This window comes from Anticarsia gemmatalis, chromosome 21 (assembly GCF_050436995.1).
Source record: "Anticarsia gemmatalis isolate Benzon Research Colony breed Stoneville strain chromosome 21, ilAntGemm2 primary, whole genome shotgun sequence".
Taxonomy (NCBI): domain Eukaryota; kingdom Metazoa; phylum Arthropoda; class Insecta; order Lepidoptera; family Erebidae; genus Anticarsia; species Anticarsia gemmatalis.
Genome location: NC_134765.1, coordinates 1473917 through 1492834, shown reverse-complemented (window position 1 = coordinate 1492834; position 18918 = coordinate 1473917). Strand labels below are relative to the sequence as shown.

Sequence of the window (18918 nt, the reverse complement as noted above, 5' to 3'; positions counted from 1 at the left end):
GAATTTAATCGAATAGGGTTGTGGTATTTATAGCTTGAATTTGGTCAAAGACGATTTCATATGAAATGTTTCGCGCCAAACGTCATGACGAAATTAAAAAAGAAATTGCATTGTTGCATAACATAGTGGCAATATAAAACAGCTTTATTTTTGTTTTTAAAATATAAGTAAGTAGCTAAAACGTGGATATTTTATTTTTATAGAGTCACAATTGGTCTAGAAGATTTATGTGGTAAGTATTTATAGATTTTTCTCCCATTAAGCGTATTGAGACTTGCTATATATTTTGTTAAAGGTGAATTTATTTCACCACTTTCAGTAGGTACGTACAATATAATTTATGCGACTGGTATTCAGATGTTAAGTGATACATAAAATCGGGAAATCCCAATACATTTCTTACTTTCACAGTAAAAGTTTATGAAAGTGGCACATTGACTAACACTTCTTATTTGGAAATACCCATAAATATCAGTAACATGTATTCACAAATATGGAAAAAGCATTTTTAATTGAATTATCAAAAGGTTATTTCGTTTTTTTTATGTATTATGATAGTTATTAACACTTTTTATGATATAACCATTAATGTCAGTACCTTGTATTCACAAATATGGAATCAGCATTTTTAATTCAATTATCAATCGATTATTTACTTTTTTATGTGATGTCATACTTACATAATATTCGTCATTAATCCTTTTATATCAGAGTCCAATAAAAAAAAACACATTCACATTTTCCTTAAAAAGTAACAAAATCCAGTTCTTTCCTTTTTCAAAAATAGTATCACGCACACAAACAAGAGCTTATTATTATAGTTTTAAAAATAGTGTTGGGAGCGCTATTTTTAAACTTATCGACGGTTGAACGACATCGATGACCGATGTTGAAGATAGGGATGCGACTCGTGCGCAAGACCAACGGTCACTGGAGGCTGCGGTGGGATACGCATTATTTTATCTCGATGGTTGACGCACCGCTTTAGGGATTCACCTTGCGGTCGATAGACATTCCTTGGGTTTTTTGCTGAAGTGAGATGCACTTGATTATTAATATGTAACTTGTATTAACTGTTATTCAAGAGAAAGTTATGAAATTGGAAAAACACGTAACTGTATTAATTTACGCGTGTTTTTATTTTAATGCGAAAGATTTAGGTTGTGTTAATCAGAGAAAATGTACAATAAATTAGATTTTTATTCTTGGTAGCAAAGATACAAAAATAGAGCAACTATATTTGTCCAAAACTCTACGTACCATATCGTACCAACTTATTTAATATCAAACAACTCTCGCGAATATAATAGAACTATGCAATGACAGTCTGGACGACGGCAACTATTCAACAACAAAAGTTGTACCTACAGCGGAAAGTTTACTAAAACTTTGGTTTTGTACACAACACTTTGTATAAAGTTTAACTAAAGGACCTGTAGAATATGTTATTATAATAAGATTAGACGTTAAGAATAGCGCTGAAGTTTGCCATGAATTTTCTCTATTTACTATTTATTTATTTTATGCCTACCAATGTAGGGAAAAAGGTGTGATATTATGTATGTATGTGTGTATGTATATGTAGACCTGTACTATTTTTTTATCGAAACTTTTGATCACGGGACTATTATAATCTGCATTTATATCAATTAATTAACGATATTTCGGAGACAAAAAATGTTGTAGATTTTTTTTGTAAATTAAATTTTCATTATTTAAATCCTATTTCAATACCCAACTATTATTTTAATATGCGATTCTAAAAAGAGTTCATTAAGCTTTATCCCGTTCATTACTTTACCGAACGTGGCTATAAAAGTTTTTTACTATTTGCGCCACTGATGGCGAACTAATTTAATTAAAATCCGTACGAAAGAGCTACTGCTATTATTATTATATAGATCTACTAAAGAGCATCTAGGGTCTAACCGTCTTATTCATACAAATATATGAAGTTATGAAAGGCTTATAAAGTGTTTTGTTTCTTTCACTCCTTAGCAAAATGAAGAAGAGAAAACGTATTATAGTAACTTTTTAACTAAAATAGGTTTATAGTGTGTTTATGAATAAGATGCTAATGTTTTTTAAATAAATTTAACCCATGCCTGTCCCACTGCTGGCAATGGCTATCGTCCTTCTGGGCAAGGGTCTCCTCCCGTAATGAGCAAAACGGCTAGGTCTTGAGTCCACCATGCTCTCTCCAAGCATACTTTTATTTATATTTTAAAGTAATGTGACGTAAATTTCACGACCAAAGCCTTGATATGCGGACGTAACAGTGTTTTGATTGCATAATAACAGACTGAATGATATCTTGCCTTGACCCACGTTACTCAGGTAATACCCACCGGTCTTCGATCAATGACTTGAAACCGGTTTCGGTTTTTTAAGTTGTGAAATATAACATATTTTGATAATGAATTTGTATCCGGTGAATTTCCGGAGCAATGACTTGTTTGACGTGGATAATTTTGTAACTTGATGATGTATTGTGGTGCAAAGTTCAGAAGTCCATTCATACCATATATAGATTACTTTTTAACTTTAATTTTTTTTAGAGAAAACAACGTCTTGAAATAGTACTTGTAAACTGTTGTATCTTTACTTTGAAATGTTAACTTTACCAACTAAAAAATATATATAGGTATTATCACTGGTACATATTTGGGAAAGTCTTGGTTTACTAGCACTTTATCATTAAACTTTAAAATCATGAATTAGATCAGCCTTTCTTCTAGTCTCACCGGATGCAGCTGAATATCAGTTTTTACATGGAGCGACTGCCTATCTTAACTCCACTACCCAGTTACCTGGGTTATGACACGATACCCGAAATTTAAACATATTTGCAATTATTAAATGTATAGGTAAAATTACCATGACAAAGTGAAAAAGCCAGACTAGTTTTTATTTGTCACTTGTCACTTGTTCACTTGTCAAAATAAATAACCATAATCGATCATAGTTTTTATAGACTACAAAGTGTGTTTGACTATCACCGGACAAGTCGCATTCTTTCCTACCAGTTCCCATTTTATAGTGGGGAAATACGCCATTTAAACCGGTATCCGTTTACTGAGAAAGCGGGATATTTTGCTGGACTGCAGCTGTTAATTTGAACCACCATCACACCATGGGATTTCCCCAACGACTAAGCATTTGGATATAATTTATGAAAGTGTTTAGCCTTTGAGATAAACGGAGATAAATGTTTCTGAAATAATAAATGTGTGTGTAATATTATAAATAGTTTATGTTAACTAGTTGGATATGAACAATGACTGACAATTGAATTGATAATGTGATATTATGTCTTATTTATTTATTGAGTCAAACAGGAAAAAATACTATTCATTTCTTTTATGATTAAAGTATAATTGCTAGAAAATAATGACTCCATTCACAAGCGAAACAAACATCGTATTTATGACAAAAATAATGTCTTGTTTGTAAGTGAAGAATAAACAACGCGAAGACATTTAACACATTCTATAATTAACTGCAACGCGAGATAATATGAAAGAGTATGTCTCCAATTATGTTTATAATAAATATAATTAAACATATGCCCACGTTGCAAAGAGTCACTTTGTAAGTCCCATAATTCATTGCCAAGATAAATTACAACACGATAAGTAACAAAAGGAACAATTATATTATGTATTTCGTGTGATCTGATCAGTTTATTATTATAATGTAACTGTTAAATAGCTTTGTACTCACTATGTTTCTTTGAAAGATGTAAACATTCACAATGTTTGTATTTTCATGTGCTAATGAGAATTTAATTTATTGTGTTTCCTGTATTCCCAAAGAAATGTACTCTCACATATACAAGTAAAGTCCCTTATCTAACGTTATATGACATTATTATTTATTTATTTTATTAAAAAAGACAACTCCTGCACTAAAAATTGCTCTTGTGTCGCGGGGACTTTTACAAACATATAAACAACGGACATAATATACAACCAGGCATATTTGTTTCGTGTGGGAATAGATCCCACGACCTCTCAACGCACTGGTAGCGTGGTGATCACCTTAACCACTGCGCTACAGATGCTGTCCATAAAATCCGTCGCCAAATATGGAAAATTTATCCGAAGGTCGTTTTAAATTAGTTGGTCACTATTATGGCCACTTTACACGTTACACCTCATTCTCTGAACAGACTTCATTGAGGTACAGTGGTCTATAACTCCCACATTTAATTATGCTAGGAACCGTTTACAAGATGATTGGCTGATGTATTCCGGGAACAATTCCACCTTAGTGACTAAACCGGGACGTTACAAAGAATTGCGGATGGAAAAAACGCTTGTCTAATTGACAAATTAAATCAAGGACTCTACAATAGAACAGAGCAAACTTAATGAATGACTAAGCCTACCGAGTACCTATGGCAAATTTCCATCACACGATTTTAAACTCATCTATTTTCAACACAAAAACTATTAGCTATCAAAGAGCAAAGATCATTGTACCTTTGGTAACGTTAAACCATGCAAGGTAAAATGTATTCATATAAGCATGTCAGTCTTAATCATCTTACAGCCGCAGGCAACGACGCGGCCTTCAAACAGTATTTTTTTTACTTCATCGATATAAAAAAAATGTATTGCCCATCCCTATTTTATGCGTACGTGCAAATAGCCACGCAAAATGCCCTATTAACGGCCTGCACTATTCCTGTTCTATCTCTAATGAGTTTAAATTTTGACAATGTAGTCTTTTATTCGAAAATGAACTTTAATTCTTTGAAATAAAGATCACGTCTGGAAGAAATGAAGGCGTGAGTAAGTTGGCAAAATTGAATTCGAATTAAGAACTTGTATTTTAGCAGCTGCATAGGACAATGCACTTTATATACTACGTTTAAAACTGTTTTCGCGATGTAAAGAAGAACTGGATTCATAAAAAAGGTGAAATGCGACTTAGCTATTCGAATTTAGAGCTCATGTTAACCACTTATGGTTTATTTTGTTTTACATTGCACTTGGGTATAAATGTATGCGATTTTCTGTGAATCATTAGTGTATGTTTAACTAAAATATTTGATCGTGGACGCACGTGGAGACGCTAATGATAATATTTTGATCAACGGCCGAACGTTTGACGTTTTCCTAGAACAACGTCATCTTCAAACCTATAACCGTAAAAGGAATTTGCTGGCTGAATGTAAACTCAACTCGTGCCCTCTAAAGAATAAAAAAGTTAAGCTGTCAGTGTCAGAGATGGCGCCAAGGGGCGATTGTATTTTTTTTTATTATTTAATGGCGTTGGCTATACATTCTCAATGTAATCGGTATTTTTCCGATATAAAGTTTCGTCTAATAACCCTTGCAGTAGCAAGTGAAGTCAGCGGGACATAATAACAGTTCTTAGCGAGCAATAGTGTCGTTTATCAATTAGCGACCGGTCTTACAAACCAGACGCCACATTAAAGGGTTAGGTTGCACAGTTAATGAACTGGTAACACTGTTCTTTTTATTTCTTTTTCGTTTTTCTTAGAGTTGGTTTAGCGTAAGTAATTTTATAGGTTTTATTCTGTTAGCTTCGTACTTGCGAGGAATTTTGTAATTACCTAAATATTGTGTTTGATTCATAAGGATTTTAGTTTGAAATTTAATAAGGACGCTTAATTTTGAATTTGGTAAGTACTTAAAGATTTTTTTGAGAAAGTGAGGTTAAAAGTAAAGTTATTTATTTTAAAGTCGGTGGAAACTTTTGTCTTTTAGTTACGGGGTCTAAATATCAGTAAATTATCAAAAAGCAAGTGTCTTTACAGTAAAAATAAACTTAATACCCAAATAGGCGTAATCTACGACAAGCTTATTTTACATCTACCTACCTACTTATTATTATTTACACTAAGCGGCTTATCACAAAGAAACTAAATCAATGTACAGAATAATATTTCATGAAAATATTTTCAGGGTAATACCCGTGTCCCTAAGATAAGGGATTTACAAAAAACAGTATATTAATTATCATGATTCATTCAAAGAGAAACTACATCACGCCTTTTTCCCATAGGGTTACGCAGAGTTTGGTCTCTGCGTAACCCTATGAGAAAAAAGCGTGAACGCCACTAAGTACGATCCTTACAAACTTCCCTTGTCTCATTCACATCCAAACATATTGTCATACAGGACCGCCCGTTACGAGTTAAATTCTGTGCGACTAGTGAAAAAGGATATTTATTTATAAGTAAAATTTTGACGAAAATGAGTTAAGTGTACCAAAATATTCAGAAAAAAATGCTCTATCGGTTTGCAAAAACCGAAATGGTTTATCTTTAAAAATAAGAAAGTTAGCAATGAGCAAAAGGGGTTAAATTACGCTAAAAATATACAAAAGTGGGATATAAGTGCACTCTAATTATATTACTCAACTCATTTTTGACAAAATTGGACTTATACCCTTTTTCACTGGAGGTACAGAATTATCAGCAAGAATCAACAAAACAGTCTTGAAAAGTAGTTGTAGAAGCAATTATGATTAAATATTTACTTAGAACTATATATTATTATTTACATTGTAAACTGTGGAGGTCGAGGGTATCTCGTCTTAGTTCGTGAGTGATTTGAACAGACAAACAGAATGAACGACCACAGAGTAAATATACACGCACTATTTCACTCTGCCCGGCTTATATTTGATATACATAGATATATAATATCACGCCTGTTATACCCGAAAGTGTAGGCAGGGGTATATGAAATACACCCACGTTTCGTCATCAACTATGTTAGGCTCATGTTATAGTGGCGAGCCTATTGCCATTTACCGAGCACATAACCAAACTCCGGGCTACTTTATGCCAAATATTTCAAATAAAAACTAGAAAAGACCACTAGCACGGGAATCGAACCCGACACCTCGCGATCATAATCATATACACTACCGCCCAAACCAAAGACTCCGTCAAGGCCTTTTCTAAAGACATATCTTTCAAAAATGCTACCCCATTAGCGAAGTCGGTTTGAAAAAGATCATAATTATCCCGTATTAGTATTTTCAAATAGACCACAGTAAACCTTATCAATCGATTAATCTCGCTACCTTAGCAAAAAGCTTATAAATAATGCATACATTTAAGCACAAAGTTTCCTTCTACGAGGCAATCTGTACGTTTTTTTATTTTGATTAAATTCCTTACGGTGAAGGTAAATTAGTTGTAGACTTAAATGGGAGCAAAATGGACGTGTTTTAATTGTATTTTATAGTGGGGTTTTCTAATTTGCACATGCTCAGTGCTAAATTTGCATTCAATACCAATTTTGGCGAGATTACACTTGAAATAAAGTACGTTGCATTGTCATAATATGATTTTTCGTAAGGATATGGAAGAGAGAAGAAGAAAACTTCGATTAAAGCATAATCGAAGTTTTTTTTCTATATTATTTTATCTTCCGCACTAAAAAAGGGTATTGTGTTGTTGTTAGGTTGTGAAAGAGATTAACAGACACCAAGAAAAATCTTGCTCATCACATAAATCGTGACGTAATCATTATGAGTCGTTTAGAAATCGAATTAGCGACCTTAATCAGTGTCACAGACTTGAAATTACACTTTCACAAATATCATTGTAGGTTTTAAACCATGTGACCATGTGTTGAAATTGATACGTCACTCTATGGTGCTATCTGATTTCTCATGACTATTAGTCAATTGACGTCACTGAACCCAAAAACCCCAAATACATCATCAAAGAGGTATTCCAATGAGTTTTTAACAGCTTTTTGTAAAAAAGGATGTAAGTCATCTCTTTTCGTCGCTTAAGGATGATGAAATATGCCTATGGATACCTCTGACGGTAGTGTACGTTTCAAAATCATTTGCTGATACAAATTATATATGTAGTTTCATTTGTTTCTTATTGTTTATTACGTAAGGATCTATTTGGTAAAATATAATCGTTAGTCATCGGCAAAGTTTATACATAGAAACGTTACGAAAACTACCTAATTATACTTTAATTTGAATGTTAGATCTTTTTAGAGGTGATTGATGTTGCTGTCTTGAGATACAGTTTTACAATTATAATGGCACGAATTGAAGGCTTTTTTATCACTCGATGTGAGGTCGGTAACAAATTAATTACGAGTACTTTACAAGATACCCGATAGTTTTAAAGTATCTTGGAATATACCATCCAACCACCATCAGGACATTTCTTACGTGTACAAAATGATTGCGTCATATTTGTCAAATTATTGCGAAATCTCTCTAAAACAGTAGCTAGTCAAAGATGAAATAAAATACAGAACAATTAGAGGGAAAATGTAAAACAAGTTTTTTGTTACAACAGGAAATGATCATCTAAAAATATTTTTTCGTAATGCTGGAGTTTCTTTACCTACTACACTGTAGCACGTTACAAGCTCAGATTTACGAAATCAAAATACATTTTTAGCGACTGTTTCTAGTAGTTACCGTCAACAAATATTAAACGATATCTCTTAATTTTTGATCCATGTTCATCACAAAGTATTTATATATAAGGCACAGGTTGACCTCGACGTCTAACTAACATACATAGTTATGAAGTCTCCGGAACTTTGACATGTAAGTTCATATCTTGTTTTACACCGACTTTACTCAGTTAAGGATAATTTACTAGCTAAAATTATGATAAAAAGGCAGATTATATAAAACAATTATAAAAGTGAATGTTTTGATGCTTATTGCTCGATCTCGCCATAATTACTTAAAAGATTTTGATGAAATTTAGTGCAGAGAATGGCAGAGATAGTTTATAATCTGAATTACACATACAAATACTTTATTCCCCGGAAAACATTATCATGCTGGCGAAGTTGCGAGCAGAAGCTTCTTTTGTAATTTCATTTTATTTTGTCGTTATTTTAAGTCGACCTCTAATATTGAAGAAGGTTTTTTGTCTTAGGATATAGTTTAGGTAAATATAGGCAGGTATAAATTATGGACACTAAATGCAATTAGACCCAAACTAACGCTCAAAGCTTGACCATTTGGGAGCACGTAGAGGACAGAGTAGTCAACATTTTAAATAAGTGTCTATTCATTCGATCAGAGAATTGATCAATAATACATTGAACGAAATATAAGGAAGTAGAAAACCATTAAACTAGTATTTGTTTAAAATTAAATCAACAGACGTTACCGGGGGATTTCCATCATACTCATGAGTTGGTAGTAAGTACTTACCTACAAAATCATGGCAGCTTATGTTTGTAATAAGCAAATATTGAAATAATCTATTTAATAAGAATTTGCCCTAGTTTGTTTATCTTATTATGATCATTGACGTATATTGGTTTAAGTTTTTAAGTTTATGTCAATTGTTTGGCTTTATATGTCATTCTTGAATTACTCATATTAAACTGAAAACAGCTTGTCTTTATGTGGTCACCCATCTATGGGCTGGCCAAGCAAATTGATGCTTACCTCTAGATATCTAAGGTTATATGTATGGTGTTTCTTATTTCAACATTTATTGAACTATAGTATTTTTTTTAATTATCTGGGTATGGTTTCAAAAACTTTTTTAAGCAGGTAAAAAAAGTAAGTGTACAGTGCCTTATCCGAAGGCTTCGCCCTAACTAAATGTAAAGATATGATAAAGGTACGAAACCCTAATTCCACAGGCTCAACATTTAAATAATAAAACTGGAACACCGAATTCGTGTGAAGACACGAAAATATTTTCATAATTCTACCCGCGGCCGCCATTTTGCAACCCAACAATTATATTTTATTCAGAACTCATTTTTTCAAAATTAGCCGTTAGCGAAACACGTGGTTTTAAATTAGCCATTTTAAACGCCCCGCAATGTTTTGATATTTGCAAATTTCAAATGTTATTTTGGAGAATTACATATATTTAAAAAAAGGTTTTTAACGCACGAAAACATTTTTCTATTAGCACTAAGATGCTTACATCCGCTTTGTAATAGGTATTTGGCTTTTTATTTAGCTTGTTTTGTATAATAAAATGTTTTAAAGCAAAAAATAATTAACAATCGACACATCAAAGTAATTTTTATACAAATCTAGACAATTTGTTTCGAATCAAAGAAAAGATTATTGAATGTCAAGACATGTTGCCGCGAGCGTTGTTTCAGAACGAGTAGTAGTTTAAAAAGGACAAAAACGGAGACGTTTCAAGTGATATCAATTTAAAACTTTAACAATATTCTTGTAAAAGCCAACAGCTCAAAGCTCAGACGTTTTGACGTAATCCGACGGCTCTTTGTTGAAATAAATGCTTTGTGTCAAACTTACGGAAATTATTCTGCAGCTAGTTTATTCACTTTGGCAATCTTCGCGTTATCTCGGATGTTTATTAAAGTCAAAGTCAAATATGCTTTAGTTTATCAACTTTATACAAGTATTTGAAGTCGTCATAGACTCATAGTATTTTAAATTTACCACCGTTTCGGAAAATCTGTTGCTCGTTGCTCACAGCTTGCTCTTTTAACTGTAAATTGTAATTATAATTAAGAATTCGCAATTGAAAGCTCCTTCGCTTCTATATGAATGGCTATTGACGTTTAAAAAAAATGTGGTTCCATTTTAAAATGTATTGAACCGTTATGAAAGGTAAAGCCATAGAGAATTGATATTGCGGTAGGTAAACTTAAAAATGTAATGTAAAATAAGTAATAAAGGTTATTAAGTTGTGTTTGCATTGTCCACGCAATCATACAGGATATCCCCGAGGAAATACCGGCACTGATTGGTTTCAATATTGCTTCATGGACTGGCTAAAGCAAAGGTTGGTTATTATTTCTGTGAATCGTTGAAAAAGTAAACATACTATACAGAAAATTGTTTTAAAATTTCCAATAAGAAATGTTAAGAACGAAGTCTGTCAATAGCAACAAATGGAATGTAAAATAAATTGAAAGTATAAAATACGTCAAGAACTTAAAAAAAATGTTCTTGGTACAAAACTTTTCAACTACAAACCGAGGGACCATCATTTATATTGTAAAAGTAATTAGCGGAGATGTAATTAACAAGGCTGAACGCGGTCGTGTCGTTGCATAATGGCGGCCATCATGGCGGACAGACGTCAACTGTCAGTTTTTGGGAAAAGCGCGCGTTGACTCCTAATCAGATTTCCGAACGCGGTAATTAACTAACGAATACTAGTTTCCGGTCGGGAATCATGCAATCAACTGGGTTTTGTAGCCATTTCATTCACGTGGTCTATTGGTCGTCACGTGTGAAACTATTTTGCTACAAAACAAGCCATTAGAGCTGTCAAACGAGCTTAAAAGCTTTAATTAGATCGTTGACAATAAAAGCATAAGTGGGTGGTTCTATATTTAGATAAAACAGTAAAATTATGACATGACAAACAATTAACTGAATGTTTTTACATTTTCCTTGTGTATGTACAGATTGATTTGAATCTTATTGAATTCAAATGTATTTCTTTTTTTAGGTGACCTTTTATTGAAACATTTGAAATTTGAAAGCACGCATTTTTTATTCAACTTATAGCATTAGAAATTATGTTCTGGGAGCCTACTACAATTTAACAAAAATGAAACTGCTCGATATTTCGGTTGTTTGAATGAAATTTGAATCTTCTAAACCTTTTTTAATTTACGAAGGTATGAAACTAAACATTTATTTAAATACGTGATAGTTTTCGAGTATTGAATTCGTAACGACACTCCGGATTAACAAAACATAATAGGCCTATTGTGTGTGCTATACATATATTTTTAAAATGATATACAAAGATTTTATATTTCCCCGTATATGAAACGTATATAGTACTTATAAAATAATATAAGGGTGCTTTAAAACAGTATCAAGATAATTATGCAGCCCCATTTGACAAACACAAAGTAAAATTATAAGAGTTCTACACAAAAAGGTCCCGCAAAGATACGGCTAACATAACAAGCCTATTAAAATTCTAATTATCTCACATTTCATAATTCATTTTTGACCAAAAAAATGATTATTCAATACCAGGGTTGGGCAAAAAAGATTTAAATGTTAATTACTTTTTAGTTACGGCGGCCATTTTGTTATAATTGCTTATGTGACTTATAACCGGACATTAGCATTTCAAAGCTGTTTCACACGTGAATCTTTTACATATTATAATATTTTTTTCTATGTTCATCGCGTGCTCTTTTTCATGTTAAAGTTTTGCAATGTTAATTAGAAGGCCTGAAAACTGTAAAGCCAAAGGTTTGTTTCATCCGAAATCGGATTTTATACCCTTTCAAATTTTCTAATGAGAAGTAGAAAGCGCTTGTGAAAAGTATTTTCAAAAGACATCAAACACATTTTCAGTTATTTTCCGTTCATATATGGTACATCCACTTCGTATATAGTTATCCAACCTAAAGTTAATAAAGATTAATAAAAGAAATCGGCCTCGAAATCAACCCGTTAGCTGTCAAAATAACACATCAATACTCATTACTTACAGTATTGTAGCTATGACAGTTAACCCGAAAAAAACGGGGGAATACTCAAACATAACAAACTACAAATATAACCACAAAATCAAATAATAATACATAAATAACATACGGTTTTCCCCATCCGGAGAGAAAGCTAATGTTTCGATAAACCCACGATCTTTCCTTATCGGAAATTACGATCACCTTCAGTCAAATAGAGTAATGCAGCAAAGAAACAATTTGTTACAATTATACCGACAGGTGACTATTTAGTTTTCAATTTGCTATGTCTCACGGTGCCAAGTTATTGGTTTTTTTCCCTATGTTCTCCCGTAAAGGTCGCTCTGTGACGACAATCAATTGTCATTCTCGGGAACGTGACTTTCGTGAAAGATGAAGATAAGCTTGCGAGACAAATTAACGTACGGAGCTTGGTTTTAAATGCAGTTGTTTGTTTATTACATGTCAAGGTTTTAGTGAATTTTGTACAAAGCCCTGGTTTACTTTATGTGGAGTCATTTTGAGGATATTAAACAGCTTTTCGTATAGTAAACGAAGCTTTACTATAAGAAATGTCGCACATCTAGATAGAAAACTAAGTATATTTTCTTTTTCTACGATAGTGTGAGTTTTGTTTATCTATATTTCGCAATTTTTCTTAGCTTTAGATTTTTAGATTTTTTTAGAGTATTTTTATCTTACTTAGTATTTGGGCGTGTTTGTACTATTGTGGTAAAAGGATTAGTCAGCCTAGGTTCTGCGTTTCGGGACCTAGCTTCAAACGTTCGAAATGGCTGAGTTCTGTATTAAGAAACACCTAATATCTTTTGATTAACAATACAGACTTATTAAACAAAAAAAGCATACACAGCGTTTCCCAGACAGTATAAATCTAATAAACGAAGATTTTTACAAACACATTCCAAGATTTATTCACAAATTCAATGCTATGGTTAATTTCCTAGTATTTCCTTCCCGTAATACGTACTCGTTTGACATTCCCCTCACAATATCTTAAAAGAAAGAGGTTCTGTTACCCTTCCTCGTTAGAGAGGAAATGCTTTTGGTAAAAGATATGCATGGAGTGTTGCGGTTCTGTGTAATTTGATCATGTTTGAGAGACGATTGTAAAGAATAGCGTATAAGATTAGTGTTTTAAAAGGTAAGTGTATTTTTACATACATACATGAATAAAATCAAGCCTTTCTGTAGGCAGAGACGAAAGAAATGTTTAGTATAATACTTAAAACCTAATTATACTATTTCAAAAACGATTCTCGGTTATGGTGCAATAGTTAAGGTTGCAGTGCTTAATTTTGCTTTGTACCTTGTTTACTGCATTCCTACACGAAACAATTAATATCGTTATCCAAAGGTAACTTTATTAAATACTACTACTACTACGTTAGTCTCGTCTTCTTATAGGTTTGTGTGGAAAATACGAGAAGAGTCAATTGATTTACAGCAATTTGTTATGTTCTCCATATAATTTTGCAGCTATATAACAACATAGGTAACCAGCAACAGAAGAATATTCCCAAAAACCTTCACCACATCGTTTCACACACGAATATGCCGCGAAAATATATCATTCGATAATTAAATTTTTACGCTAGTTGTAACAAAGCGGCCATGTCTCATTAGCGACATGTTTTTTGCAAATGACACGCGAATGACAAGCCGCTTGAGTTTCTGACACAATAATTAATACAAACCATTAAAATATTGGCTTACAAAAGCATTGTTTGAGCCTGCTGCGGTCTGTTAACTTTAAAAAATGGAACGTTTTTTTTTTGTATATAGTTTTAAATTTTGACGTTTGAATTAGATTCGTTATAGAACGAAATTTGGCGGGATTTTAAACGTCATATACAGAAAATACTTTTGCTGATTTTTATGGTACTTAATCTTTATTGGAAGCTTAGGCCGATGCCTTCTTTTAACAGTTCTTTACGAGAATTTAATGACATTTTTTTGATTTTACTTATAGTTTGGTTCATTTCATACTTATAGTTAGGTATATATACTTAGGTAAAAAAACTTGCATGCGATTTACTTTGAAAATCCCAGGACTAAAGTTTCTATTCTATTTATATTCCAGTAATCGCAGAGATTGCATTAGAGCAAGTGGGTAATAGAAAATCGCTTTTAAACAGGTTCAAACACGATAATTTCCCATATCTGTTGGAAAACCCGAGTCTTTGAGGGAAAATAAAGAGAAAATAAGCAGTTCCTTGCATAAATTACTTGATATTTGAGATAATTTCGAATTATTTCATTCCAGTGTTATTTTCAGTCCTACCTAAGAGGTAATAGAAATGAATTCAATTCAAAATTATCAATTTTATGTAAGTAAAGATTCAAAATGTTTGGTTCGTCAGATACCATGACATATCTGACGAGTACAGTCTGACAGTATATTCTTTCTTTTTAACGATATTCCACTAAAACGAGTTAAATATAAGTTGTAGCTATTTTTATTATGTAACTTTAATTTCCGCGATTATGTATTATTTACTCAAGTTTTCTTGACGTTTTGGCACAAGTTAAAGCAAGTCATTCATTCCCGTGTTATACATGGCGACTGTTAAACAGTTTATGAACCCTCATATTACTCTTCATACCAAATATGTGTCTGATCGGGTCCAATTTAAACCGTTCATTACCTCATCATTTTGACAACATCAACGTAAAAATTAAGTTTAACTTGTAACAGAATATCAAGAGCATCTCAAAGAACGATACGGCTGCTCAAAATTACCGTGGTAACGACCAATTTTCACCACAAAGGTTCAGCTCTTCAAAATTTGCCTTATTTCTGTATATTAGGCGTTAAATTTTGCCTGCTTGAAACAATTTCCTACTTGTTTGACGGAACGCACGCTTTCTTGAGTTAAAACCTCATTTTTAAGAAAAATTGTGCTGGTAACACCTTTGTAGATTCTTTTTGGTTTATGAGAATAGTGTCGCTAAAGTTATTGTAATTTTACACTACTTTTTCAGATATTGAAGAGTCTTATAATTATTCTTTTATTTTCGTAGACGTAGAAACAAGAGAAGTTTGTAATTTTTGCTGGTAATTCTGTGACGAAATATGTAGTTCTGAGTTTTTAAATTGTATGAACATGTTATTTCAGCTTCAGTATTTAGTCAAACGGACATGAACATAAGAGGGGTTAATGTTGCAGAGATGAGTGCGAAAAGAGAGCATGTTGTAACCACTCTACATAACGGGATAAGGTTAGGAAAAGGTGCAAAAAGTATTTTTCCTTCTGCAGATATATACATCACGATTTTCTTAGAAACAAATATATATAAAAAGTTAAATTAAATAAAAAATAAACGAAGTGAAAATTATATTTTCTTCAAGTAGAAATACCCAACATCTTCACTACTCCAAATATCTTATACCAACCCCAAACTTTCAACAATCCCCCCTATATTTACAAACACAGATATATTTAATTCGTCAGCCATTTTCCTCTGTCGACTTGGGAATAAGAAATAATAATGAAAGTCGTCGGAGCGTGCAAGGCAACAGGTGTTTGTACTGCCTCGGGAAAAATTGCGGAAACTTATACAACGTTTGATTCTCATTCAATCCGTTTATTTGTGTTACTTGCAACTTGTGGTATAACGACTTTGTTGTTTATAATAGGCTTTATACATAGCCTTTTTTAAAATTGCTATCGTAGGTTTTAGTTCTTAAAAGAGACCATCTATGTATTTTATAATGTTGCCTTTAGATAGTTATTGAAAAAGTAATGATTTCTGTCAAAAGATGAAAACGCTTAGTTGCATGAAACATGTTAAATAATGCAATACCCAATAGTATTTTATCGTCAATAGTAATGTAGTGATAATAGTATCTTGTTATTTATAGGTCAATAATTTTCATATTTATTGGATTTTCTGGCTCGTTTTTCTTGTGATGTTAAATGTTTGCCTTACCAAGAGCCGTGTACTATATGTTTTAACTTTGATTTCCAAAAGAGGCAGCCACTATTCTGAATTTTAGCCTGATGAAACATCACACATACAGTAAATAATGCTACAGTAAGTGTCTTTTTATAAAATCATAATGGAGTTTAAATAACACCTAATCTTTTACTCGTAATAAAATCTAGATTTTTATACTGTAGTTAAAGTATTATTAGGTCAAAAGAAGGCTCTTGTAATACAAAAGATTATCTAGAAATAAAACGTGCCTTAGTTTTTAAACTTGTGCGATGTCAAGCCGTGATAATTTTCCATTTTTCTAATCATGAATTAACATATAAATGAGTGACAGTGAAACAAGGAAGATAAAATATGATAAACCTTTTTATAATATTTATTTATTAAAACCTTTTAATATTTAATGACTTTGCAGAGGTTTTTGCGGAAATCTGTTGATAAAATTGATGGCTCTGTGTGTTTTATACTAAAAGTCGGCTTTGTGTTTGAGTCGGATTATTATAGAAGTATTGAAATAGAAATAAAAATGATTATCGTCTTTTTCAGTTTCTTAGAACCCTGAAGTTAATTATTTAGGAAATAATCATTGAAAACATTCTGTCAACAATAATTTGTTTCATTAAAGTATTTTTAGTAAAATATTTATCAAAAAAATGTGTTGGTAATTAATGTCTCTTTGGCAATAATCGCTACTGACACATATTATCATCTTCCTGTTAAGGTAGTACAAGTAATAACGCTTAATACGGACAACCTATATTAAATACATTAAAAATATCCGTAATTATAATTTTACGTACTTTAAAAAATAGCTATTTGATTGATCGAAACTAGTAAAGTTCTTACTTAAACTTAGCGTAGCCTTTAGCGCTTAGAAGAAACATAGCGAAAAGTCAGCCCGTAACCACGGTCGATGTAATTCGATCGAAACGTCGGGTAAACAAATGAGGTATCCTTTAATTTTCAATCGTGTTTAAGACCCGTTGCATTATAATATTATGTGTACAAGTCGCGACAGTTTAAAAACGTTAATTGCAAGCCACTACGGGCCGGAATTTGTAACAAAAATAGCGAAATCTATAAAACAATTTTATCGGTAGAATGTAGAGTTTGTAATTTGCTTGCACGGTGAAATCAACCACCCTTGAGCTGAGAGTACCCAAGCCTCGGTAGAGTAGTAAAAGGTCAGATCAATGTAAGATATCTACGCCATTGTAAGATTGTAATTTGAAGATCACCCTCGGATTGACGGGTAGAGAATACTTATAGAATTAATCTGCCTTTACACTCCCGTGTATATTAAAAAAATCGTATCCTATATTATAGTTTTTTATGGTGCATATTTACAACGATATATTATATTATTTACGGCAACAATAAACAAAATTTACACTATAAATACAATGGATAAAAAAGAATAAAAATCAAATACAGATATTGTAAGTCTTTTTTGTAATATTAATATTACGACATCTTTAAAGGTGTAAAAATAATAATGATTTCTATTTAGGTCATTTTTGTCTCTTATTTTCAAATTTGAGTTAGCGATGAAGGAATGAGCCGTTAGTTAGAAAGGCAGGAAGCATTTTAGTTTATATTTTTACTAATTCTATTTGCATCGTGAGTACAAGAACTAAAAAATTACCTACTGAACTGAATTGTTATTAACGTTCAATCAATTTAAGCATACTTTACGATTTAATAACTAAGTCGTAAATCTTATTTATGGTATAATAATTATAAGTGCTTTAACCCGAACAGACTTTAATTATAATATAATTGTACAGAGTTAAATTTCAAAGCAAATACGCAAAATTTTGTAGAAAAGTGGACTTGCGATTAAAAGTCGAGTAAATTGAAATTTTAAATGTTTCATTATTGTGGCAAAATATTTGTCAACATATAATAGAACTTAGTAATCAAACTACTATTGACATTTGAGGCAGATTGACGTTCTTTGCTAAATCTTTTAGAATGAAATATTTCATAAAAGACCAAAACAAATTATTTCTACTACAAATCCGTTCTGTCCACTAAAAACCTAATATTAAGGCATTATAAAACTGATAGATTAATTCGTAATATCGATAAAAGCTAAAAAATTAGAATTCATCTTTTAAAAACGCTTTCTTCTTTACGCAAAAGATACTTAATATAGATTTTGTAATTGGGAGATCTTTACGCAGACAAATTGGTGAGCAAAAGCTAGTCTTTTAAAATGTATCATTGTCCCCGTAGTTAAAGTTATTAATTTGATACGACTAACATATCTACTAACGAAGGTTCCCAAATAAATGTAAAATCTATTATTACACCCAAAAGTTTAAAATAAAGTTATATTTGAAAATGTAGGCTGTAACCTGTTTATTAGAAAACAAAACATTGCCGTAGTTATCTAATATAATTGAAATATTAAGAGAAACAGAATTATGTTAAAGTTTAGTAAGTTTTAATTAGTATGCTTGTAATGTTCAACGTGAAATCCTTTTTGTATGTAATTTTGTTGAAATAGGGTTTAAATTTAAGTAAGAAATACTGATAT

General features: G+C 31.9%; 1 protein-coding gene across 3 annotated transcripts in view; it reads right to left on the bottom strand.

The window, feature by feature from the left end:
* The window catches only part of Ms (neuropeptide receptor myosuppressin), a 31675-nt gene that overhangs the window by 12375 nt on the left and 382 nt on the right, over positions 1–18918 (bottom strand). For 2 of the 3 annotated variants that reach the window (XM_076128456.1, XM_076128459.1), the window contains exon 1: positions 681–940. The exons of the other annotated variant lie outside the window; for it this stretch is intronic. In XM_076128456.1, coding sequence (XP_075984571.1) covers positions 681–733 — 53 coding nt within the window. In that variant the 5' untranslated portion in view covers positions 734–940. Of the gene's footprint in view, positions 1–680; positions 941–18918 lie in introns of those variants that run through there. 3 annotated transcript variants of the gene reach the window in all.